General features: G+C 44.6%; 1 protein-coding gene across 3 annotated transcripts in view; it reads right to left on the bottom strand.

The window, feature by feature from the left end:
- plekhd1 (pleckstrin homology domain containing, family D (with coiled-coil domains) member 1) overlaps nt 1-24,839 on the bottom strand; it is a 100,922-nt gene that overhangs the window by 57,334 nt on the left and 18,749 nt on the right. For 2 of the 3 annotated variants that reach the window (XM_078562985.1, XM_078562988.1), the window contains exon 3: nt 13,382-13,471. The exons of the other annotated variant lie outside the window; for it this stretch is intronic. In XM_078562985.1, the coding sequence (XP_078419111.1) occupies nt 13,382-13,471 (90 nt within the window). The remainder of the gene's footprint in view (nt 1-13,381; nt 13,472-24,839) is intronic. 3 annotated transcript variants of the gene reach the window in all.

Here is a 24,839-nt window from a genome sequence, read left to right as displayed (position 1 = left end):
TATCATACTGAAACCTGAGCTTTTGATGGGCTTTATAAATAGAGGCATAGGGTACAAAAGCCAAGAAGTTTTGCTAACCCTATATAAACCAGTTTGAACCCACTGTGACTATGGTTACCAATTCTGGGTACCTGAAGGATGTGAGGGGGAGGGTTAAAGGGAGGGGGAAATAAAGGTCCCAGAAACAAGAGAAGCACCAGGGCCATCGATTTCTCTCCCTGGCCCTGGGTGGCCGTGCTTCAGTTGCCTAGGCCCCAAGCCTTGGAATTCCCTTCCTACAGCTCTCTACCTTATTTTCCTTCTTTAAGATGGTCCTTAAAATCTACCTCTTTGACCAAGCTTTTGGTCATCTGCCCTAATATTGCCTTAAGTGGCTCGGTGTCACATTTTGTTTGATAGCATTCCTGTAAAGCACCTTGGAACATTTTACTAAGTTAAAGGTGCAGTATAAATGCAGGCTGGTGTCAAAAATATTTATTTTCTTTTACAAATCACTTATCTCATTTGGTGTCTGTGCACAAATTGACTGCCATGTTTCCTACATTACATCTGTGACTATTATTCCAAAATGCTAGATTGCCTGTTAAGTGCTTTGGGAGATCCTGCGGCTAGATGATAAGGCACTGTAGAAAAGCAAATTCGCTACTTAAGAGCTGTTTTACGCTCAGTTGCTTTTGAGATTGGTTGTGGCAGCTTTTGAGAAGCTTTTGTGAAGGTGGTGGCCAGTTCTGCAGCTTGAAACCTCAGGGAGCCAGGGCTCAGTTTTGGAAGAGTAGAGTGTAGTTGCCAGAGTTAGGACTTGGTGATTTGGGTAGGATGATAATTTCAGTAAGGACACATAATGAGCAGTAGAGAGGGAAGGGAGTACGGTGAGGTAATGAGTATTAAGGGAGCTTACTGGGAGTAGTCAGTAACTGCAGTGAGCTGGACAGGACAGGAAAATATTTGAATTCCAGTCACTGAACCATATTTGATTGACCCCACTCATGTTAATTAGTTCAATGGATTCCATCAATTTATGGATCCATAATATAATTGGTTGACTGTTTCACCTGATTCAGTTTGCTCATTGTGGCTCTGGGGAATTCCACTGACTCCCTCAAAACAATGTCATTAATTTATAAAAACAAAAAACTACTGCAGATGCTGAAAATCCAAAACAAAAAGAGAATTACCCGGAAAAACTCAGCAGGTCTGGCAGCATCGGCGGAGAAGAAAAGAGTTGACGTTTCGAGTCCTCGTGACCCTTCAACAGAACTGAGTAAAATTAGGAGAGGGGTGAAATATAAGCTGGTTTAAGGTTGGGGGGGGGGAGGGAGAGAAGTTGGGGGTGGGGGGGTGGTTGTAGGGACAAGCAAGCAGTGATAGGAGCAGATAATCAAAAGATGTCACGGACAAAGGAACAAAGAGGTGTTGAAGGTGGTGATATTATCTAAGAGAAGGTGCTAATTAAGAATGAGTGGCAGGACACTCAAGGTACAGCTCTAGTGGGGGTGGGGTGGAAAGACTAACAGGGCATTAAAGGTATAGATTTAAAAATAATGGAAATAGGTGGGAAAAGAAAAATCTATATAAATTATTGGAAAAAACAAAAGGGAGGGGGAAGAAACGGAAAGGGGGTGGGGATGGACGAGGGAGTTCAAGATCTAAAGTTGTTGAATTCAATATTCAGTCCGGAAGGCTGTAAAGTGCCTAGTTGGAAGATGAGGTGCTGTTCCTCCAGTTTGCGTTGGGCTTCACTGGAACAATGCAGCAAGCCAAGGACAGACATGTGGGCAAGAGAGCAGGGTGGAGCGTTAAAATGGCAAGTGACAGGGAGGTTTGGGTCTTTCTTGCGGACAGACCGCAGGTGTTCTGCAAAGCGGTCGCCCAGTTTACGTTTGGTCTCTCCAATGTAGAGGAGACCGCATTGGGAGCAATGAATGCAGTAGACTAAGTTAGGGGAAATGCAAGCGAAATGCTGCTTCACTTGAAAGGAGTGTTTGGGCCCTTGGACAGTGAGGAGAGAGGAAGTGAAGGGGCAGGTGTTGCATCTTCTGCGTGGGCATGGGGAGGTGCCATAGGTGGGGGTTGAGGAGTAGTGGGTGATGGAGGAGTGGACCAGGGTGTCCTGGAGGGAACGATCCCTACGGAATGCCGCCAGGCGGGGTGAAGGGAAGATGTATTTGGTGGTGGCATCATGCTGGAGTTGCCGGAAATGGCGGAGGATGATCCTTTGAATGCGGAGGCTGGTGGGGTGATAAGTGAGGACAAGGGGGACCCTATCATGTTTCTGGGAGGGAGGAGAAGGCGTGAGGGCGGATGCGCAGGAGATGGGCCGGACAAGGTTCAGGGCCCTGTCAACGACCGTGGGTGGAAAACCTCGGTTAAGGAAGAAGGAGGACATGTCAGAGGAACTGTTTTTGAAGGTAGCATCATCAGAACAGATGCGACGGATGCGAAGGAACTGAGAGAATGGGATGGAGTCCTTACAGGAAGCGGGGTGTGAGGAGCTGTAGTCGAGGTAGCTGTGGGAGTCGGTAGGCTTGTAATGGATATTGGTGGACAGTCTATCACCAGAAATTGAGACAGAGAGGTCAAGGAAGGGAAGGGAAGTGTCAGAGATGGACCATGTGAAAATGATGGAAGGGTGGAGATTGGAAGCAAAATTAATAAATTTTTCTGAGGTCCCGACGAGAGCATGAAGCAGCACCAAAGTAATCATCGATGTACCGGAGAAAGAGCTGTGGGAGGGGGCCGGAGTAGGACTGGAACAAGGAATGTTCCACATACCCCATAAAGAGACAGGCATAGCTGGGGCCCATGCGGGTACCCATAGCCACACCTTTTATTTGGAGGAAGTGAGAGGAGTTAAAGGAGAAATTGTTCAGTGTGAGAACAAGTTCAGCCAGACGGAGGAGAGTAGTGGTGGATGGGGATTGTTCGGGCCTCTGTTCAAGGAAGAAGCTAAGGGCCCTCAGACCATCCTGGTGGGGGATGGAGGTGTAGAGGGATTGGACGTCCATAGTGAAGAGGAAGCGGTTGGGGCCAGGGAACTGGAAATTGTTGATGTGACATAAGATGTCAGAGGAATCACGGATGTAGGTGGGAAGGGACTGGACAAGGGGAGAGAGAAGGGAGTCAAGATAACGAGAAATGAGTTCCGTGGGGCAGGAACAGGCTGACACGATCGGTATGCCGGGACAGTTCTGTTTGTGGATTTTGGGTAGGAGATAGAAGCAGGCCGTCCGAGGTTGGGCGACTATCAGGTTGGAAGCTGTGGGAGGAAGATCTCCAGAGGAGATGAGGTCAGTGACAGTCCTGGAAACAATGGCTTGATGTTCAGTGGTGGGGTCATGGTCCAGGGAGAGGTAGGAGGAAGTGTCTGCGAGTTGACGCTCAGCCTCCGCGAGGTAGAGGTCAGTTGTTGGATTCAGTTTACTGCACTCCTTGTGATTAAATGAATTTGTTTTGAGTCAACTGAGTTCGCCACACACTATTAACTACAATAGCTGGATCCCATTCAGTCAGGTAGAAATCTTGAGACGAGATAGCAGTGGTTCCATTTACTTAGCCACATGTTATTTAATACATCCCTTTCAAACTCAGCCACTCCAATGGAACATGGCTAAACAGAAGAGAGAGGGGGGGGACCCCAAAATCATTGGAGCAGTGAAGGGAGTTAAGTCCAAACAGTGAAAGGATACAGATATTATTTACATTGTTTTAACATGGATTTTAAAAAAAACAGAACAGCTGATGTAGCAGTTACAGTTAAGCCGCATGAGTACACTGAAATTGGTTTGGCCTGTACGCTGGCAGATCACAATGAGATTCTAGGACAAAAGCTATAGTTTTGGAGAAACAAAGATACAGAGATGACAATAGACCAGGATATTGATCGGATGAGACTGCTGTGGTTGTGCATGTTCAGCAATCTGATAAACTGCCTAACACCATTAAAACTCAGCAAGAATTGGACAACATATGTTTGTTTACAAAACGGATCCATGCCAACACTAAGACCTGCTATTTCCATCTCTGTAAAATTGCCCAATACTGCTCTCTTAACTCATCTGCTGCTGAAACCCTCATTCCTTTCTTTGTTCCCTCTACACTGGACTATTCCAATGTACTCCTGGCTGGCTTCCCACATTCTAGCTTTTGTAAACTTAAGATTATCCAAAACTCCGCTGCCCGTGTCTTATCTTGGGCCAAGTCCCATTCAACCACTACCCCTGTGCCTGCTGACCTACACTAGCTGTCAGTTAAGCAAGGTCTTGTTTTTAAAATTCTCATCCCTGTTTTCAAATCCCTCCATGTACTCACCCTTCCCTATTTCCGTAATCGCCTCCAGCCCCACAACCCTCAGAGATTACTCTGCTCCTCTAATTCTTGCCTCTTGAGCATCCTCAATTCTAATTGCTTCACCATAGGTAGCCACACTTTCAGTTGCCAAGGCCCTAAGCTTTGGAATTCCCTCCCTAAGCCTTTCTGGCTCTCTATCATGCTTTTCTTTTAAGACGCTCTTTAAAATCTACCTCTTGACTAAGCTTTTGGTTATCTTCCCTATATCCCCTTTATGTGGCTTGGTGTCAAATTTTATTTGTGTTGCTTCCGTGAAGCACCTTGGGGAATTTTCTTACATTAAAGGTGTTATTAAAAATAGAAGTTGTTGTTTTTGTATAAAGAGAGAATTACAAAACTTGAATTTAATTGGGGACTTAGGCTACCCTCAAGGACAGCTACCATGAACAGGCAACCACATATAATTCCCAGGAAGTTCTGTACCCAGGAATTTCTAGATGCAGACGTGTGTTTGCTCCTCTGTATGTAGTCTTAAGATGAATGTTTTTGAACAATTGTAAATGGTATTAATTATTAGACATATTACCATCTCTAACTTTTAAATCAGTTATTAAGAAGATAAGGATTATTCCAATCAAGGGATGGGCAGGAAGGACTGGGGCCCTGAAATGGTAAGCAAATGCGAGAATTAATTGACTGAGCATCAGCAGAGAGGAGCAAAACAGAAAGGAGCTGAATGTGTCAGAAGAAGAAACAGGATAGAAGGACGTGAAGAAAAGCAGCTGAGTGAAGAGGGGGTTTAATTGGGTACCAGGAGAAGACTAGGAAGCAAGAGGGTAGAAATAAATGCAGGTGGGAGCTGAGGCCTAATGGAGGATGGCAACATGGACAGAGGCCTGAAGTTGAATTTTCCAGATGCCAAATGGAAGTATGGAGAAAAAATATATGAACAGGTAATGCTAGTTATAATTTTTTTAAATATCTGCTAATTAAGATTTAGGTGATTACCTGAAATTGAACAGTTACAAATGAGTATTTCTCTAAATCACAGAAGCATAGATAGGCTACAGCACAGAAGGAAGCCAATTGTGCCTGTGCTGGCTCTCTGCAACAGCAATTCACCTAGTCCCACTCCCCAAAGCCATGCAAATTTTCTCTCTTCAGGTGCTTATCCAATTCCCTTTCCAAAGTCATGATTAAAGCTGCCTCCACCACACTGTCAGGCAGTGCATTCCAGATTTCCTCATGTCGCCATTGGTTCTTTTGCCTTTACCTTATATCAATATCCTCAGGTTCTTGACCCTTCCACTAATGGGAACAATTTATTTCTATCTACTCTGTCTAGACTCTTCATGATTTTGAACACCTCTATCAAATCTCCTCTTAACCTTCTCTTCTCTAAGGAGAACAACCCAGCTTCTCCAACCTATCCACATAACCAAAGTCCCTCATCCCTGGAATCAATCTTGTAAAACCTTTCTGCACCCTCTCTAATGCCTTTACATTCTTCCTAAAATGTGGTGCCCAGAATTGGACACGGTACTCCAGTTAGGGCTGAACTACTGTTTTATAAAGGCTCATTGTAATCTCCTTGCTTTTGCACTCCATGGCTAGAATTTTTACCTCATCGGGTGGGCTTGAGAGGGGTAGGCGGGAGCGGTTGGGAAGCCGAACTCCACCCGCAGTCAGGGCTGGACAGCGATTTCACGCTCGTGGGCCAATTAAGGCCACCCAGTGTGAAATGCGCGCTGCAGCGCTCAGCACTGCCTGTGTGTGGAGGTGGGGGGGGGGGGGGGGGGGGAGGTGGGAGGAGGGCGAGTGCGCAAGTTCACGCATGCATGCAGGTGCGCACAGGAAAAGCTCCCTGAGGCACAGACCTGCCTCAGGGAGATGAAGGTTTAAAAAATTAAAAATAAAGCATTTTAAGATGTTAAAAAACATGTACCCTTATGTGACTCTGTCACATGACATGTTAGAAATGAGTATGAAAAATTTTTATTTGTTTTTTAATGACGGATCGAAACCTTATCCCGTCCATGGATGAGATTTCGCAAAAAATGCAAAGGCCGCTTGGCCTTTTCGCCTGCCTGCCAACCGTAAGGTTGGAGAAGCAGCGAAAAATTTTATTCAACTAGATTGTTAATGGCCTTAATAGGCCTTTTAATTGTCGGCGGGCACACTGCCAATTCCCACGCGTGCCTGCCAACTGAAATATCGTGCGAGTGCACGATGATGTCGGGATGCTTGCCTGACGTCATTACACGTCATTTTAAGCTCATTTGGGTCGGGTGCCTACCCCACCTGATGAGCAGAAAATTCTGTCCCATATCTCCATTTATAAAGTCCAGGATCCTATAAGCCTTTTATACCACTTTCTCAACTTGCCCTGCTACCTTCAACTATTTGTGCACATATACCCCCAGGTCTCTCTGTCCTTCAGCCCCTTTTAGAATTGTACCCTTTACATTATATTGCCTCGCCCCTTTCTTCCAATCAAAATGCACCACTTCACACTTCTCAGCATTAAATTTCATCTGCCACTTGTCCGCCCATTCCACTAACCCATCTATGTTCTTTTAAGATCTATCACTCACAGTTCACTATGAGCAAAATATTACGCTCGGCGTGCAGGCACACACCCAACATCCCCAAGTGTAAAATGACGTACGATAACGTCAGGATATTTCATTCAGCGGGTGCGTGCCAGGGTCGGCTGTGCGCCTGCCAACTATTAAAAGGCCTTTTAAGGCCATTAAGAAACTAATTAAATTCAAATTTATGCAGCCCATCCAACCTAACGGTCGGCGGGCAGGCAAAAAGGCCAAGCGACCTTCACATTTTTTAGGAAACCTCATCCACAGACGGGATGAGGTTTCCTAAAGCAAATAAAGATTAAATAAAAATGTTATTTTTAAATTAAAGTCACATGAGGGGAAATGTTTTCTGACATTTTTATTTTCTTGATTGCTTTTTTTTTTTTACACAGCGCTTCATCTCCCTGAGGTACGGAGTTGGCTCAGGGAGATTGAAGCGATCTTTCGAGCGCATGCGCAAAAGGCCCACTCTCCCTCCTCCCTCCCCGCCCGCATAGGCAGTGCTGAGTGCTGCCGCTTGCATTCCACGCTGGGCGGGCCTTAATTGGCCTGTCCACGTCAAATCACGGTGTGGAGCCGATTGAGCACCCCTGCAAAATCCTGCCCTATTTTTCCAAGTTTTGCGTCATCTGCAAATTTTGAAATTTCTGGCTGTTAAGGGACCACTGAAGACTCTACAGCCCCACCTACAGAACTACTAGTCCCACTGGCATGATGTGACAATGACAGGCAACAGCTACTCATTAGCAATGGGGATCCCTACTGAGAGAACACCTGGAGGCATAGAAGGGATTGGCATGGTCATTTTGACAAGGCAAAAGACCACAAGAGAAGTTGAACAAATCTTTAAAGTAAGGAATGCAACAAATGACAATCTTAATTATTGTAGAGGTTGGGTCATTGCAAAGACTCTAATAAAGGCATCCTGAGTTATGTGATGATTTTAGACCCTGAAATAATACACCCTTTAACTGATGGCATACAAAGAATATTAAAAAAGAAAATAAATAAACTAACAGAATCGATTTGATTCATACCATTCAGAGGGAGTTTGGATATCTATTGACACGATTGCTGAGCTTAGCAGCTCGATTTGATGCTTAGTCAGGGAATTAAGAGAAGAAACCAGTGTCCATAAATGTTGGAAATCAACAGATTTTGGTGGTTGTGTTGGAGGAGAATGCTAGGTGAATGAACCAGACCAATATGGATAGGGTTAACCAGGTCAACACCTGAATTCCTCTTGTCCAATAGAAATCACTGACTAACCAGAGGTGTTGTTATGGCAACTCCATTTTAGGCACAGGAACTAATTTCAGTAGAAAACACTGCACGCACAACTTGGGTAAATGTATTTCAAGTATATCTATTTACTTAACAAACATCTCCCACCATTCACTGACTACAGAGTAAAACAGCCACAGTGATCAAAAAAAAAGCTCTCACACACTGCTTTTCACATTATACCATTTTACCAAAAAATGCACAAATGCTAAACCTCACATGCATATGTCCTGCAAAAATTAGTATTGTGATCGTATGATTGATGACAGTTCCCTCTTTTTATTTTACTAATCAAAAATGCAATGAGCACATCTGAATTCCCAATTAACCACATGTGGCTAACAAATTAAACAACACTGCTGCAACTGAACTCAAGTATGGTTGCCACTGACTTAGTACAATCTGTTTTGTTAATTCTTAGTTCTTGTTTATCGGTGTGATCTCCAAGCAACAACAATTTGTATTTACATAACACTATTAAAACATGCCAAGGTGCTTCACAGGATTGGTAACAAACCAAATTGACACCAAGCCAAATAAGGAGATATTAGAGCAGGTTTTAAGGAGCATCTCGAAGGAGGAATGAAAGGTGGAGAGGTTTAAGGAGGAAATTCCAAAGCTTAGAGTCCAGGCAGCTGAAGGCACACCGCCAATAGTGAAGTGATTAAACTTGAGAATGCTCAATAAGCCAGAATCGGAGCAGCTAATGTATCTTAGAAGGTTCTAGGGCTGGAGGAGATTACAAATATGGGGAGGCATGAGGTCATGGAGGGATTTGAAAACAAGGATATGAATTTTCAAATTGAGGTGTTGCTTAACTGGGAGCCAATGTAGGTCAGTAAGCACACGGGTGATGGGTGAATGGGACTTGGTGTGAGAAAAGACACAAGCAGCAGAGTTTTCTATGAATCCAAGTTTACAGAGAGTAGAATGTGGGAGGTCAGCCAAGCCGGATAGTCATGTCTAGAGGTAACATGAGGGTTTCAGCAACAGATGGGCTGAGACAGGGGTGATGATACAGAGGTGGAAATCTCATTCTTGGCGATGGCTCAAATGTCTGGTCAGTCGCTCCTCTCGGGATCAGATGCGGCACCAAGGTTGCAAAAAGACAGGTTTAGTCTCAGACTGTTACCAGACTGAGGAATGGAGTGGGTAGACTGGGAAACAGAGTTTGGAGTGGGAACCAAAAAGAATGGCTTCAGTCTTGCCAATATTTTGTCAGAGGAAATTTCTGCTCATCCAGCATGGGACATCAGATAAGCAGTCTGATAACTAGTAAGTGAAGGGGTCAAGAGAGGTGGTGGTGAGGTTGAACTGGGTGCTGTCGGTCTACACGTGAAAACTAACGCTGCATTTTAGAATTATGTGTCAAGGGGCAGTGTGTAAATGAGAAATAGGAGGGGGCCAAAGACAGATCCTTGGGAATACCATAGGTAATGGTGCAGGAGCAGGAAGAGAAGCCATTGCAAGTGATTCCCTGGCTATGATTTGATAGGTAAGAATAGAATCAAGTGAGAGCAGTCTTCACCAGTTGGACAACAATGTAGAAACATTGGAGGAGGATGGTGCAGTCATCCGTGCTAAAGGCTGAAGACAAGTCAAGAAGGACTACAACATATTAAAACAACTAATATATACATTACATTGCATTTGAATGGAAACAGCTGAAACAAATGGCTTTCTCACTCAAGTGAAGAGAGAAGGATAGTCAGGGACTCAGTCTTGGGACAGCAATGGCACACAGTAGAAGCTAAGAAAGGTGATGCTAACATGGGAATGTGGTAAGGAAGTCCTGGAATGGGGCATAACTGGCTCAAAAGAGATGAACGGTTAAGGAACAAGTGTGGGAGTTGCCAGAAGCCCAGGGAATGAATGATTTACCAACTATGAGGTGTTGATTCCCATTGATAGCAGCTATAAGAAGTAAAACAAATCTGTATAGATACTTCCTTTGAACCCAAGAGTGCTGTTGGGAGGGGGTTTAAACTAGATTGGCAGGGGGATGGAAACCTGAGGGCAAAGTCAGAGCAGGGAACAGGAGATGGAGAATTAGTGAGTGACTCTGAAAGACAGAAGCAGCACAGGTTAAAAAGTGTACAGCAGAGGAATTTGGCAGTGTTAAAAGGTGTATATGTAAATTCAAGGAGCACAGTAAATAAAGCCGATGAGCTGAGGGCACAGATAGACACATGGCAGCATGATATCATTGCTATAACAAAAACTTGGCTTTAGGACGGGCAAAAATGGCAGCTTGACATCCCTGGATATAGAGTTTTCAGGCAGGTTAGGGAGGGAGATAAAATAGGTGGGGGTGTAGCATTATTGGTTAAAGAACTAATTACAACTGTGAGGAGGGGTAATTTACTAAATGAAGCACCAAATGAGGCCATATGAGTTGAGCTCAAAAATAGAAAAGGGGCAGCCATACTGCTAGGAGTGTACAAAGACCCCCAAATAGTGGAAGGGAGTTAGAAGAGCAAATATGTAGACAGATTTCTGAGTGCAAAAACAATAGGGCAGTAATCGTTGGGGACTTCAACTACCCTAGTATTAATTGGGCTATGAGCAGTGTGAAGGGCACAGAGGGTACAAAATTCTTGAACTGCATTCAAGAGAATTTTTTTAGCCAGCACGTAAGAAGCCCAATGAAAGCGGGCACAATTCTAGATTTAGTCTTAGGAAATGAAGCTGAGCAAGTGGATTTAAGACTTAGTCAGCATGTAGAAATAGGAGTATCGAAAGTACAGGGGTGAAGTAAAAACGGAAATTAGGAAAGCAAAAAGAGAAGATACGAAAAAATATTGGTAGGTAAAATCAAAGAAAATCCTAAGATATTTTACCAGTACATTAAGAGCAAGAGAATAACTAAGGAAAAGTAGGGCCCATCAGAGGTGTACATGGTAATTTGTGGGTTGATACAGAAGATGTGGGCAGGGTTCTCAATGACTATTTTGTCTCTGTCTTCACTAAGGAGATGGATGATGCAGACATTCTAGTTAAAGAGGAGGAGTGTGAAATATTAGATGCAATAAACATAGTGAGAGAGGGAGTACTGGAGGGACTGGCATCCTTGAAGTTGGATAAATCACCAGCGCCAGATGGATTGTATCCCAGACTGTTGAAGGCCAGGGGAGGAAATAGCGGATGCTCTGAGGATCATTTTCCAATCCTCACTAGATACAGGTAAGGTCCCAGAGGATTGGAGGTCTGCGATTGTTGTACCATATTTAAAAAGAGTGCGAGAGATAGGCCAAAAAAATTATAGGCTGGTCAGTCTGACTTTGGCAGTGGACAAATTATTGGAAACAATTCTGAGAGACAGGATAAACTATTGCTCAGAAAGGCACGGATTGATCATAGATAGTCAGCATGGTTTTGTTAGGGGAAGATCGTGTCTTACTAATTTAGAATTTTAAGAATGATTTTAAGGAAGATTGATGAGGGTAATGTAGTGGATTTTGTCTAAATGGATTTTAATCAGGCATTTGAAATGGTCCCACATGGCAGACTGGTCAGGAAATTGAGATCTCAAAGGATACAGGGGAAGGTGGCAGGTTAAATCCAAAATTGGCTCAGTGACAGGAAACAAAGGGTAATGGTCAACAGATGTTTTTGCAAATGGAAAACGGTTTCCAGTGGCGTTCCACAGGTCTTTGTGTTGGGGTCCTTGCTGTTTGTTGTATATATTAATGATTCAGACTTAAATGTGGGAGGCATGATTGGAAAATTTGCAGATGACACAAAAATTGGCCGTGTAGTTGATAGTGAAGAGGATAGCTGTCAACTCCAGAATGATATTAATGGTTTGGTTGAGTGTGCGGAGAAGTGGCAAATGGAATTCAATCCAGAAAAGTGTGAGGTAATGCATTTGGGGAGGGCAAACAAAGCAAGGGAATACTCAATAAACAGGAAGTTATTGAGAGGGGTTGATGAAGTGAGAGATCTTGGAGTGCATGTCCACAGATCCTTGAAGGTGAAAGGTGGACAAGGTGGTCAAGAAAGCATATGGAATGCTTTCCTTTATTAGGTGAGATATTGAATACAAATTCAGGGATGTAATGATGGAACTGTATAAAATGCTGTTTGGCCACAGCTGGAATTTTGTGTATAGTTCTGGTCACCACTTCACAGGAAGGGCAGAATTGCTCTGGAGAGAGCGGAGGAAATTTATAAGAATGTTGCCAGGGATTGAAAATTACAGCTATGAGGAGAGATTGGATAGGCTAGGGTTGTTTTCCTTAGAACAGAGGAGGCTAAGGGGTGACTTAATTGAGGTGTACAAAATTATGAGGGGCCTAGATAGGGTAGACAGGAAAGACTTGTTTCCCCTTGCTGAGGGGTCAATTACCAAGGGGGATAGATTTAAGGTGATTGGTAGCAGGATTATAGGGGACATGAGGGAAAACTTTTTCATCCAGAGGGTGGTGAGTGTCTGGAATTCACTGCCTAAGTTGGTGGTTCAGGCTGAAATGCTCAACACATTTACAAGGTACCTGGATCTACATCTGAAGTGCTGTAACCTGCAAGGCTACGGACCAGGGTGCTGGAAAGTGGGATTAAAATGAGCAGCTAGTTTCTTTTTTCTCTTTTTGGCCGGCACACACACAACAGGCTAAATGGCTTCTTTCTGCACCGCAACATTTCTCTGGTTCTAAGGAACAGAAGGGGAACACATCTGGCAAGATGTGTTGTGACACTTGCCCACAATCAGGAAGGGTATAAACACGGAGGGTTTGAACCTAGACTGAGAGTGATGGTGAGTTGTCTTCAGAAAGAGGAAAGCTCTCATAAATAAAGCTCAAATTGATTTTAAGTAAAAAGGTGTAGTGGTGTCTGCTTGATTGGCTGGGTTATATTTAGAGGCATGGCACAGCATTGACTTAGAAATGAGGGGCACAGGCAGCATGAAGACAATGATGGAATAATTCTACACAGTGAGTGAATGGAGAAGGCTTTGACAACCTTTCAATGTCATCCTTCCAAAATACCAGGTCTGACATGACACATGCTGGCTGTTTCTCAATGGAGATGCACGTTGTATGCTCAACCACCCTGTGTCTGCCCTAAACTTGCCCTTTCAACTTTGAACCCAGCGCCCTTTGCCTTGATCTATTCCATTGTTCCATTTTGACTTTCTCCATTTATGAAACGGACATCGGAGGGGAACTTCCCCCAGTGCCCCTGCTCTTATCATCCCATTGGCAGGTCTGACTTACATGGAAATCCTCGTGAGAAATTCTCATCACAAATGGCATGTTGGGCTCTTCCTTTGCTTCCACGACACATCCACCCAGTGGTATAACACCCTGCAAAAAACCAATAAGAAAACAAATAACCATCACAAACTGCCTGCAACTTCTCATTTACCATGCAGATTTCTGGAACCTTCTGTTTCGGGCACAGGTCACCAAGAAGTCAGGGGTTGGTCCTGTAAACTGAAGATTGGAAGTTTGATCCCTCACCTTTCCCATGTCTGATTAAAACCCGCATTCACCTGTTCCTCCAGTTAAATATAGGGAAGATTGAAAACAACGTTTTCCAGCCTCACCAATCAGCATCATTTCTACCCTTCTCTCTGGCAACTGTCTGAAGCTCAAACAAATTGCTTGCAATCATGGTGTCATATCTGGCCCCGAGATGAATTATTGACTCCCTTTTTGCATCATCACTAAGACTGCTTATTTCCATCTTCATAACTTAACCCAATTCCAACCTTGTCTCTGCTCATCTGTTACTGAAACCCTCATTCATCCCTTGGCTACTGCTACACTTGACTATTCCAACCCGTTCCTGGCTGGCCTCCCCCATTCTACCCTCCATAAACTTGAAGTCATCCAAACTTCTGCTGCTCGTGTCTTAATTCACATCAATCCAAACTACCCTATAACCTCTGTGCTCTCTGACCTACAATGTCTCCTGCTCAAGCAACGACGCATGATTGGGCACATGTCCAAATATCTCCTTATGTGGCTTGGTGACATATTTTGCTTTATAATGTTCCTAGTTCGATGCAAAGAGTGCTATATAAATATAATTTGTTGTTATTAGAAGCAACCCAGAGACTGGGTGAGCAACAGACTGAGCTTAGGGTTATCAGCAGATTGAATATTTTTCATTTTGCAATTAATCTAACGGACTGAGATTGCTAACTTTATGTTGAGTAAGCTTATCAAGAAATATGGAGTAAAGTTTCAGAAAATGGAGTTGAGGTAATGATAAATCAAGCCTCCTTCAACAGCACTTTCTAAACCCATGACCTCTACCACCTAGAAGGACAAAGGTAGGAGATGCATGGAACACCACCACCTGCAAGTTCCCCTCCAAGCCACACACCATCCTGACTTGGAATTATTCACCATTTCTTCACTGTCGCTGGGTCAAAATCCTGGAAATCCCTCCCTAACAGCACTATGGGTGTATCTACACCACAGGGACTGCAGCAGTTCAAGAGGACAGCTCACCAGCAATTAGGGATGGGCAATCAATGTTGACCTTGGCAATGATGCCCACACTCTGAGAATGAATGAGGAAAAACAGAATGGTGGCGCAGGCTTGAAGGGCCTACTTTTTTTTATATTCATTCATGGGATGTGGGCATCGCTGGCTAGACCAGCATTTATTGCGCATCCCTAATTGCCCTCAAGAAGATGATGGTGTGTTGCCTTTTCTATTCCTGTTCCTATGGTACAAGGACTAAATAGTTAACATCTCCCTTCCCCACCATTACTACTAAGTGCACCTCACAAATACTGTGCTCCAATATCACTATCACCTGACCTGAAAACTCTGGGCATCTATTCCCATTCCTCGTGCCCTACCTATATCTGGAAACTGGTGACCTGACAGAATGACCGGACTCAGCACCAACTGTAAACTCCGCACCAAACCAGGTGCAGCTATGTTCAGAACACAGCAGTAGTTTCCCCGGGATGTGGGGTAAACAGTTGGCTCATTGTCTCTACACGTCTGTAACAGCAAGAAACATGTTTTCTTAAACTGTGTCCAAATGCATTAAAGCATAGCAGAAGTGTGTTCCTCACTGAAGCAGTACAGTAAAGTTCTGCCATTCACAGCAGTTATGTTCTTGGAAAACCTCGCAAGCGACGGATTTGCAAACAACAAATATATTTTATACTGGGAGTCAACTACATAGGTTCCAACCATCCAAAAATTTGATATGTATAGAGAGTAAAAGACAATAAAAACAATATTTTTAATAAATATAAAGATATCCTGCTGTTTAACAAAATTAGAAATATATATTAGTCATACTTACCCTTATTATAAAGGCTCTCTATCAGAATGTGATAGGCTTGGAGGTGAAGTTGGTGGAGGTTTACTTGAAGTGCCTAATGTACCCAATTGTAGATTCATTAACACTGTATTCCCTGGCCAACATGGTAGCACTAATGCTGTTTTTCAACCTATCTAACATTGTCACTTTTTCATCCAGAGTCATCACTTTTCTAGGACATTTACTGCTTGGTTCAGATTCACTCATTTTTCAATAATGGTGACTTAAAGATTGCCCAGATACTGTACTGTAGACACAAATGAAATCATAACAACTATGAACACCATGTGCAAACATTCCAGTAAGCAACATGGCAGGCGACGCACACACAGCGTGCACCTTCTAGTCCAGGAAATACATCATGGACACTTCCTGTACCCTTTTTTTATATTCATTTAGGAGCTTCTACTATTTTATGACATTTTCTACAACTTTTCTTATAGTTTTCTCTCTGAAAACTACGGATAAGTGAACATTGGACCCGCAACTGGTGAAGTGATGTACATAGGGCAGAATTTTGCCCTCGGATGGTGGGTGGGCAGCCGAACTCCACCGCCAAAACGGGGCCGGCCGCCATTTTGAGGGGGAGGGCCAATTAAGGCCCGCCCAGCGGCCTTCCCAACTATGCGCTTCCTGTGCGGGGGGTGGAGGGATTCCCCATCTGTCAAAGTGCGCTCTTTCGCGCATGCGCACGAAAGAACACACTGCTCCCTGAGGCAAAGTGCTGTCTCAGGGAGTTTATTGACAGGTAATAAAAGTCAAAAAATAGAGAAATATTAAAATTATTAACATGTTCCCCTCATGTGACAATGTCACACGAGATGGGACATGTTAATAAGAAACACAAAGTTTATTAAATTTTTAAAAAACTGACATGAAACTTCATCCTGCCAGTGGATGAAGTTTCATTAATAATCTGGAGCCCGCTGGGGCTCCTGGCCTGCCTGCCAGCCTTAAGCTTGGACGGGCAGGGTCTTTAACAAGGCTACTTAGCCTGTCAATGGCCTTAATTGGCCATTGACAGGTCGGAGGTCAGACAGCTGATTTCGCTGTCCGCCCGCCTTCCTGAAGATTTAAATGGACCGGGATGACATCGGGGGTTCCTCCCAACATCATCCCGCGTCATTGTCCCTTTGGCGAGCAGGCCCCGCCCCCAAATCACCAAGGGGAAAATCCTGGCCATAATGTTTCGCGCTGATGAGCGAATTCGCGAATGGCGGGACTTTACTTTAGCTCTCTGGTATTTTTAGTGTGATGAGTTGGTTCAGAATCAGTATTTGAGGTCTATTGCTTAGCTCAGCAGTTTAGCCAGGTTATTCCAACAGTTTTTTTTTAATCTGCTGCTTGTTTTCCTATTGGAGGCAAAGAGAAGCTTATCCAACCTTGAATGTGTTCTTGGCTGGCACTCTGCTGAAGGACCAGCAGCTGAGCATTAGATTAATCTGAAGGTAGCTGTTCCTCCTTGTTTAGTCTCCATCTGGGTTACAGTTCTTTTCAGTTTGTGCTACATCACTGGAGAATCAGTCTAATTTTTCTAGGGCATTAACTGCATTGATGATGCAGCCTAAAGAGGTCACTCAGTGGTCACTAAACAACCGTTATACTTAGCAACCAATTCAAATTTTGTCTTGAATGGGCATGCTCGATTGAAACCAGTACCTGACAGCACAGTTCCAATTCAGTATTAAGTAACACTAAAGTCAAAAGTTCCTCCCTCTTATGACAAGTGGTTTGAGGAGTTGGATATATGAGGCTCCACATCACTCCATTTACTCCCTAGTTCTGGCTGGTTGGCCCCAGGCTACCCACCGAGACACTGTGGCTAATTTTCCTCCATGAGTTCAATTCTGAATCTGGCACTGGGTTTCCAAGCTTGATCCAGTGATGACTTTATTCAGGAGGTGCCTGGAGCCCACTGCTGCTCCCTGTGCTGGTTCCAACAACATCTCACCCGAGATAGGAAACTCAGTGATGCTGGCAACCGTACATCACTATCCTGCGCTTTCTGGTGTTCCAACAAACACTATTCTGTTTTTTCACATAGCAAAATATTTACCGGCCACCAGAACTGGGTTATTCAGTATTACATAGCTACTTACTGCACAGAAACAGGCCATATGTCTGGTCTATGCTGGTGTTTATGCTCCACTCAAGCCTCCTCCCACCCTATTTTATCTTACCTTATCAATTTATCCTTCCACTCCTTTCTCGCTCATGTGTCTATCCAGCTTCCCCTTAGATACATCTATGGTAATCACCTCAACTACTGTCATAGTGAGCTCCGCATCCTAAACATTCTCTGGGTAAAGACGTTTCTCCTGAATTCCTTATTGCTTTACTGGTGACTGTCTTATATTTGAAGTTGGCCCTTGAAGTTGGGAGGGTGTTGGTTACAGAACGTTGTCTCTTAAAGAAGTCTTTGTAGTCTTCAATAGGTTAACTGTAATTCTTTATTAACAAGTAGAACTATTTACGCATGTACAGTAAAGGGTACAGGGTAGGAGCTATCTCCATGCTTAGGCTTTTTCCCATCTCTGTTCAATACCACATTGACTCCTGGGTCTGGGTCATGTGCCTTCTTACATCATTGTGTGCAGTACTGCACTCAGTCCCACATTAACCCTGTATGTGCCAGGTCTTTATACTATGCCTAGTTCCTGATTCCCCCCAACAAACGAAAATCATACTGGGACATGGTGAGATGGTGTGCTGAGAGCTGAGGGATATATTGAGAAGAAAGTGAGGTTAAGAGATATGGTATGTGTGTCGGATCGAGGAATATGTTGACAGTGAGAGGGGGACCAATGACTGAAAGCAGCAGAGATAAAAGCAGATGAAAGGTAAAGAGCGAGAGAGCAAAAAACCAAGGGATGACATTACAGGGCAATAGGTGATTGGTTGGTAAGTATTTGCTTTTGCTTCTTAAGCTAGGCAAATGGCTTCAATTAAGAGCTTAGAAAATATAACTTACTTTATTAAAACAATAATTTAAATTAGATAAAGTAATTAGTTAATAAAACTAAAAATTCTGGGTTAATGAAAACCTCAAAATGATTAAAAATATACAACAAGACATGGCAGGGCAGGTGGTGTACTTTAACCATGGCATGCAAGAGTTTGTGGAGAGCATTGCAGTCCCGGAAAACCACGTTAATTGATAAAGTGGAGATTGTGTAACTTAGGCTCAGAGTTGTTGAGCTGCAGTCCGAGGTGCAGACATTACAGTAGTGGTCCAGGCCTGGTTGGTGGTCAGGGGCAGGGAGGATATGACTGTATGTCAGGCAGGTATTGGGATCCAGGATGTAGTGAATGAGTAACCTTAGCCCTTGGGCGGAATCGTCTGTGCCCGTTGGCATCGGGCATGCTCGGTGGCATGAGCAGACAATATGGCGAGAAAGCCAAAAATCCGTTTCACGACATCATGAAACCAGTTTGCGATCGTCCGCTCAGCCCGTCGATGGCAGGCTGTATTTCCTGCCATCAGGTGTTGGGAACCTCCTTGTAATACATCTGCTAATATATCAATTTAGGACTAGCCCGCTGGACTCATCCCCCCACCCTGTATCGTCCGCCCACATCGGCATGATTATACGCCACCATGTTTCACAACTGCACATAAGTGACGTGCACCTGGCGAGCTGCACTTAGGTCGGGACTTCGAGGTTTGATTGCTTATCTTGCTTCGGGCAGCACTCGCAGTCATTAGCACCAGTCTTTGCAGACAGCACCACAGCAATTTTAGGGGGGCCCATGGGCAGGTCTCTACCTACCAGACCAGCCATAAGGCTGGGGTTGGCTTTTTATGGCTGCAGGACTAGGGCTTGCTTGGGGAAGGGGGAGAAGTGGCCTCAGGGAAGGGAAGAGGCTGCAGGGCGAGGGCTGTACTAAGGAAGGGGGGTATTGCAGAGTTTGTGTGGGGACACAAGTTGATCTGTGCAAGTGGCCTCAAGATGGTGAGGGCTGAGGAGGCAGTCTCCAGAGGAGATGGGCCAGATGGAGATGTGAGGGTGTGTGTGAAAGAGAGTGGTGACATTCCTTAAGCTGGCAGTGAGTGAGAGGCCTGTGAATGTGTGATGGACTTGTGAGTGTGAGAGTTTAGAGTGATGAGATGGTTGCCTTACTCTGATGGCACAGATAAAATCATTCATCCTCAATCTGCATTGGATGGCCAACCTCTTCTGTGCAGCATTGCCACTGATCACTGCCATTGCCTACCAAGCTGGAGTGGTAATGTTGTTGCCCCTCCTGCGGCTAGAAAGGGGGTGGAGGACATCATGGCAGGCCTCCGCGGCATCCAAAAGGCGCTCAAGGGATTCGTCACTAAAGCTGGGGGCTGCATTCTCCTTGCCTTTTGGGGCCATATCTTATTTACAGCAGTCCTGGGCTGGGAGCACTGAGAAGTGTGGGCACGGCTGCAGTTTAAATATGGCGCCCTGCCTAATGAAGTGGTGAGGTGACACCGTGGTGGATGAATCGGAGCCTGCCTGCCATGGAAACAGCGTGTTTCCCGGGAATGCATAATTAATGCGGTGGGTTTGGGACGATAGGACATGAGAAGCCGCCATTGCAGCCGGCGGGTAAAACTGCATTTTACCCGCCCGCTACCACACTTAGTGCGAAGCTGGGACAATTTCGCCCTTTGACTTTTACAACAGCTACAAAGTTCTCACTACCTGTGTGGATGAGAATAAAGGCTGCAGGATAGATGGGCAAACTAACCATACTGTCATGGTACAGGAAGCCATTTAAGTGGGGGGGAATGAAAAGGAATGTGGTAGTTATAGGAAACAATATAGTCAGGGGGATAGATATTATTCTCTGCAGCCATAACCAGGAGTTCTAGAGGTTGTGCTGCCTGCCTGGTGCCAGGGTTCGGGATATCTCCTGGAGGGCGAAAAAGGTAAGGGAATTCACAATAAATGGTAAGATACTGAGAAGTGTAGAGGAACAGAGGGAAGATCACTGGAAGTTGCAGGACAGGTAGATGAGGTGGTTAAAAAGGCATGCAGGATACTTTATTGCTGAGGCACAGAGCAGAAGAACAGGAAGGTTATGCTGGAACTGTGTGAAATACTAGTTAGACTACAGCTAAAACACAGTACATTACTGTGTACAGTTCAGCTCATCACATTACTGGAATGATGTGCACGCACAAGAGAGGATACAGAAGAGATTTATGAGGACGTTGCTAAGAATGGAGATATTTAGCTGTAAAGAAAAATTGAGCAGGTTGAGGTTTATTTCTTTGGAACAGAGGAGGCTGAGGACAGATTTAGTTGAGGTGTATAAAATTATGAGGGGCCTAGATAGAATAGATAGGAAGGACCTATTTCCTTTAGCACAGAGGTCAATAACCAGGGGACATAGATTTAAAATAATTGGCTGAAGGATTAAAGGGGAGTTGAGGATAATTTTTTTCACCCAGAGGGAGTCAAAGGTTGTTGGGGGTAGGCAGAATGTGGAGCTGAGGTCACAATCAGATCAGCCATGATCTTATTGAATGGTAGAGCAGGTTTGAGGGGCTGAATGGACCACTCCTGCCCCTAATTCGTATGTTCGTAGGTGTGTTCATAGGGTCATGGGGGTCTGGAACTCAGATCCTTAAACAGTGATAGAGGCAGAAACCCTCACTGCATTTTAAACAATACTTGGCTATGCACTTGAAGTGCCATAATTTACAGAGTTGTGGACCAAAAGCTCGAAAGAGGGATTCGGATGGATAGCCTTTTACAGACATGATGGGCTGAATGTCCTCCTGTGCTGTAAATTTCCAATATTTTGATAACAAACCAATACAAAAAGTAATAAAAACAAAAAGCTACTGCGGATGCTGGAAATCCAAAACAAAAACAGAATTACCTGGAAAAACTCAGCAGGTCTGGCAGCATCGGTGGAGAAGAAAAGAGTTGACGTTTCGAGTCCAACATGACCCTTCAACAGAACTGAAGTATAGTTAGGAGAGGGGTGAAATATAAGCTGGTTTAAGGTGGGGGGGCGGGGGGGAGAGAAGTTGAGGGTGGGGTGGTTGTAGGGATAAGCAAGCAGTGATAGGAGCAGATAATCAAAAGATGTCACAGACAAAAGGATCAAAGAGGTGTTGAAGGTGGTGATATTATCTAAGAAAATGTGCTAATTAAGAATGGATGGCAGGATACTCAAGGTACAGCTCTAGTGGGGGTGGGGTGGAAAGACTAACAAGGTATCAGTTGTAGATTTAAAAATAATGGAAATAGGTGGGAAAAGAAGAATCTATATAAATTATTGAAAAAAAAACAAACAAAAGGGAGCGGGAAGAAACAGGGTGGGGATGGGGGGAGGGAGTTTAAGATCTAAAGTTGTTGAATTCAATATTCAGCCCGGAAGGCTGTAAAGTGCCTAGTCGGAAGATGAGGTGCTGTTCCTCCAGTTTGCGTTGGGCTTCACTGGAACAATGCAGCAAGCCAAGGACAGACATGTGGGCAAGAGAGCAGGGTGGAGTGTTAAAATGGCAAGCGACAGGGAGGTTTGGGTCTTTCTTGCGGACAGACCGCAGGTGTTCTGCAAAGCGGTTGCCCAGTTTACGTTTGGTCTCTCCAATGTAGAGGAGACTGCATTGGGAGCAACGAATGCAGTAGACTAAGTTAGGGGAAATGCAAGTGAAATGCTGCTTTACTTGAAAGGAGTGTTTGGGCCCTTGGACGGTGAGGAGAGAGGAAGTGAAGGGGCAGGTGTTGCATCTTCTGCGTGGGCATGGGGAGGTGCCATAGGTGGGGGTTGAGGAGTAGGGGGTGATGGAAGAGTGGACCAGGGTGTCCCGGAGGGAACGATCCCTACGGAATGCCGCCAGGGGGGTGAAGGGAAGATGTGTTTGGTGGTGGCATCATGCTGGAGTTGGCGGAAATGGCGGAGGATTATCCTTTGAATGCGGAGGCTGGTGGGGTGATAAGTGAGGACAAGGGGGGCCCTATCATGTTTCTGGGAGGGAGGAGAAGGCCTGAGGGCGGATGCGCGGGAGATGGGCCGGACATGGTTGAGGGCCCTGTCAACGACCGTGGGTGGAAAACCTCGGTTAAGGAAGAAGGAGGACATGTCAGAGGTGCTGTTTTTGAAGGTAGCGTCATCAGAACAGATGCGACGGAGACGAAGGAACTGAGAGAATGGGATGGAGTCCTTACAGGAAGCGGGGTGTGAGGAGCTGTAGTCGAGGTAGCTGTGGGAGTCGGTAGGCTTGTAATGGATATTGGTGGACAGTCTATCATCAGAAATTGAGACAGAGAGGTCAAGGAAGGGAAGAGAAGTGTCAGAGATGGACCATGTGATGGAGGGGTGGAGATTGGAAGCAAAATTAATAAGTTTTTCCAGGTCCAGACGAGAGCATGAAGCAGCACCGAAGTAATCATTGATGTACCGGAGAAAGAGTTGTGGGAGGGGGCCAGAGTAAGACTGGAACAAGGAATGTTCCACATACCCCATAAAGAGACAGGCATAGCTGGGGCCCATGTGGGTACCCATAGCCACACCTTTTATTTGGAGGAAGTGAGAGGAGTTAAAGGAGAAATTGTTCAGTGTGAGAACAAGTTCAGCCAGACGAAGGAGAGTAGTGGTGGATGGGGATTGTTCGGGCCTCTGTTCAAGGAAGAAGCTAAAGGCCCTCAGACCATCCTGGTGGGGGATGGAGGTGTAGAGGGATTGGACATCCATGGTGAAGAGGAAGCGGTTGGGGCCAGGGAACTGGAAATTGTTGATGTGACGTAAGGTATCAGAGGAATCACGGATGTAGGTGGGAAGGGACTGGACAAGGCGAGAGAGAAGGGAGTCAAGATAACGAGAAATGAGTTCCGTGGGGCAGGAACAGGCTGACACGATCGGTCTGCCAGAATACAAAAAGTATTGTTCCTGAATGTTGCAGTACAAGAGCTTTGATGAGAACAGTGAAAATACAAGGTCGAAGAGATGAACACTAGCGTCTCATTTACAGCAGAGTTCTATTTATAGAAAATCATTTTTTCCTGTTTAATATGAATAAGCTTTCCAACTTTGGAGTTTTTGCTTAGTAGAGCAACAAGGTGACATGCGAATGTTGATTGACCCCTTAGCCGTTTGCTGCAGTAAGACATCACAATGTCCTGATTAAAGCCATCAATTGATTACTGTATTGACTCACTTATTTCAAAGAAAGTCTCCTGAAGACTGATTCCTTAAAGATAAATTATTCTGATTTTTTTAAGAAGCTGCTGCGTTTTGCTGATTATGTTCAGTAAACTCATATTTAATGTCTTCACCTCAAGTAGACAAGTTTCTGTTACAATAATATTCTATTTCCCTATGGCCTGTGGTATATTAATACACTATCCAGGGCACATCATACCCCTTGTCCTGTGATATATTAATTCATTATGAATATTAATACTAATTCACTCATCAGCAAAGTGATGGAAAGTGCAATTGACAGTGCTATCAAATGGGACTTACTCAGCAAGGAACTGCTCACTGACACTCAGCTTGGGCTCTGCTGGGGCCACTCAGCTCCAGACCTCATTACAGCCTTGGTCCAAACATGGACAAAAGAGTTGAATTCCAGAGGTGAGGTGTGAGCGACTGTCCTCAACTTCAAGGCAGCATTTGATCGATCGTGGCATAAAGGAGCCCTAGCAAAACTGAAGTGAATGGGAATCGGGAGGGGCGAAACTCTCCACTGGTTGGAGTCATACTTAGCACAAAATATTATGGTTATAGTTGTTGGAGGTCAATCATTGCTGCAGGAATTTTTCAGGGTAGTGTCTGCGGCGCAACCATCTTCAACTGATTCATCAACAACCTTCAGTCCATCATAAGATCAGAAGTGGGTATGTTCACTGATGGTTACATAGCATTCAGTACCATTCGTGACTCTTCAGATATGCAGCAAGACCAGGACAAATTACGCTGATAAGTGGCAAGTAACATTTGCATCACAAAAGTGCCAGGCAATGACCATCTCCAACAAGAGAGAATCTAACTATCCCCTCTTGATGTTCAACAGCATTACCATTGTAGAAACCCATAACAACCACCACCTGGGGGTTATCATTGATTAGAAACTGAACTGGATTAGCCATATAAATACTTTGGCTACAAGAGCAGGTCAGAGGTTGGAAATTCAGTGGCAAGTAACTCACCTCCTGACTTCCCAAAGCCTGTCCGCCATCTACAAGGCACAAGTCAGGAGTGTGATAGAATAATCTCCACTTGCGTGAATGAGCTCAGCTCCAACAACACTCAAGAATTTCCACCCCATCCAGGACAAAGCAGATCGCCTTAAAAATTCATTCTCTCCATCACCAATACGTGTGGCAACAGTGTGTACCATCTAGAAGATGGACTGCAGCAACTCACCAAGGCTACTTCAACAGCACCTTCAA

The sequence above is a fragment of the Cetorhinus maximus genome, chromosome 18, assembly GCF_964194155.1.
Source record: "Cetorhinus maximus chromosome 18, sCetMax3.hap1.1, whole genome shotgun sequence".
In the NCBI taxonomy this organism is placed as follows: Eukaryota; Metazoa; Chordata; class Chondrichthyes; order Lamniformes; family Cetorhinidae; genus Cetorhinus; species Cetorhinus maximus.
The sequence above is the reverse complement of the archived record's forward strand: the minus strand, read 5'-3'. Positions and strand labels throughout refer to the sequence as shown.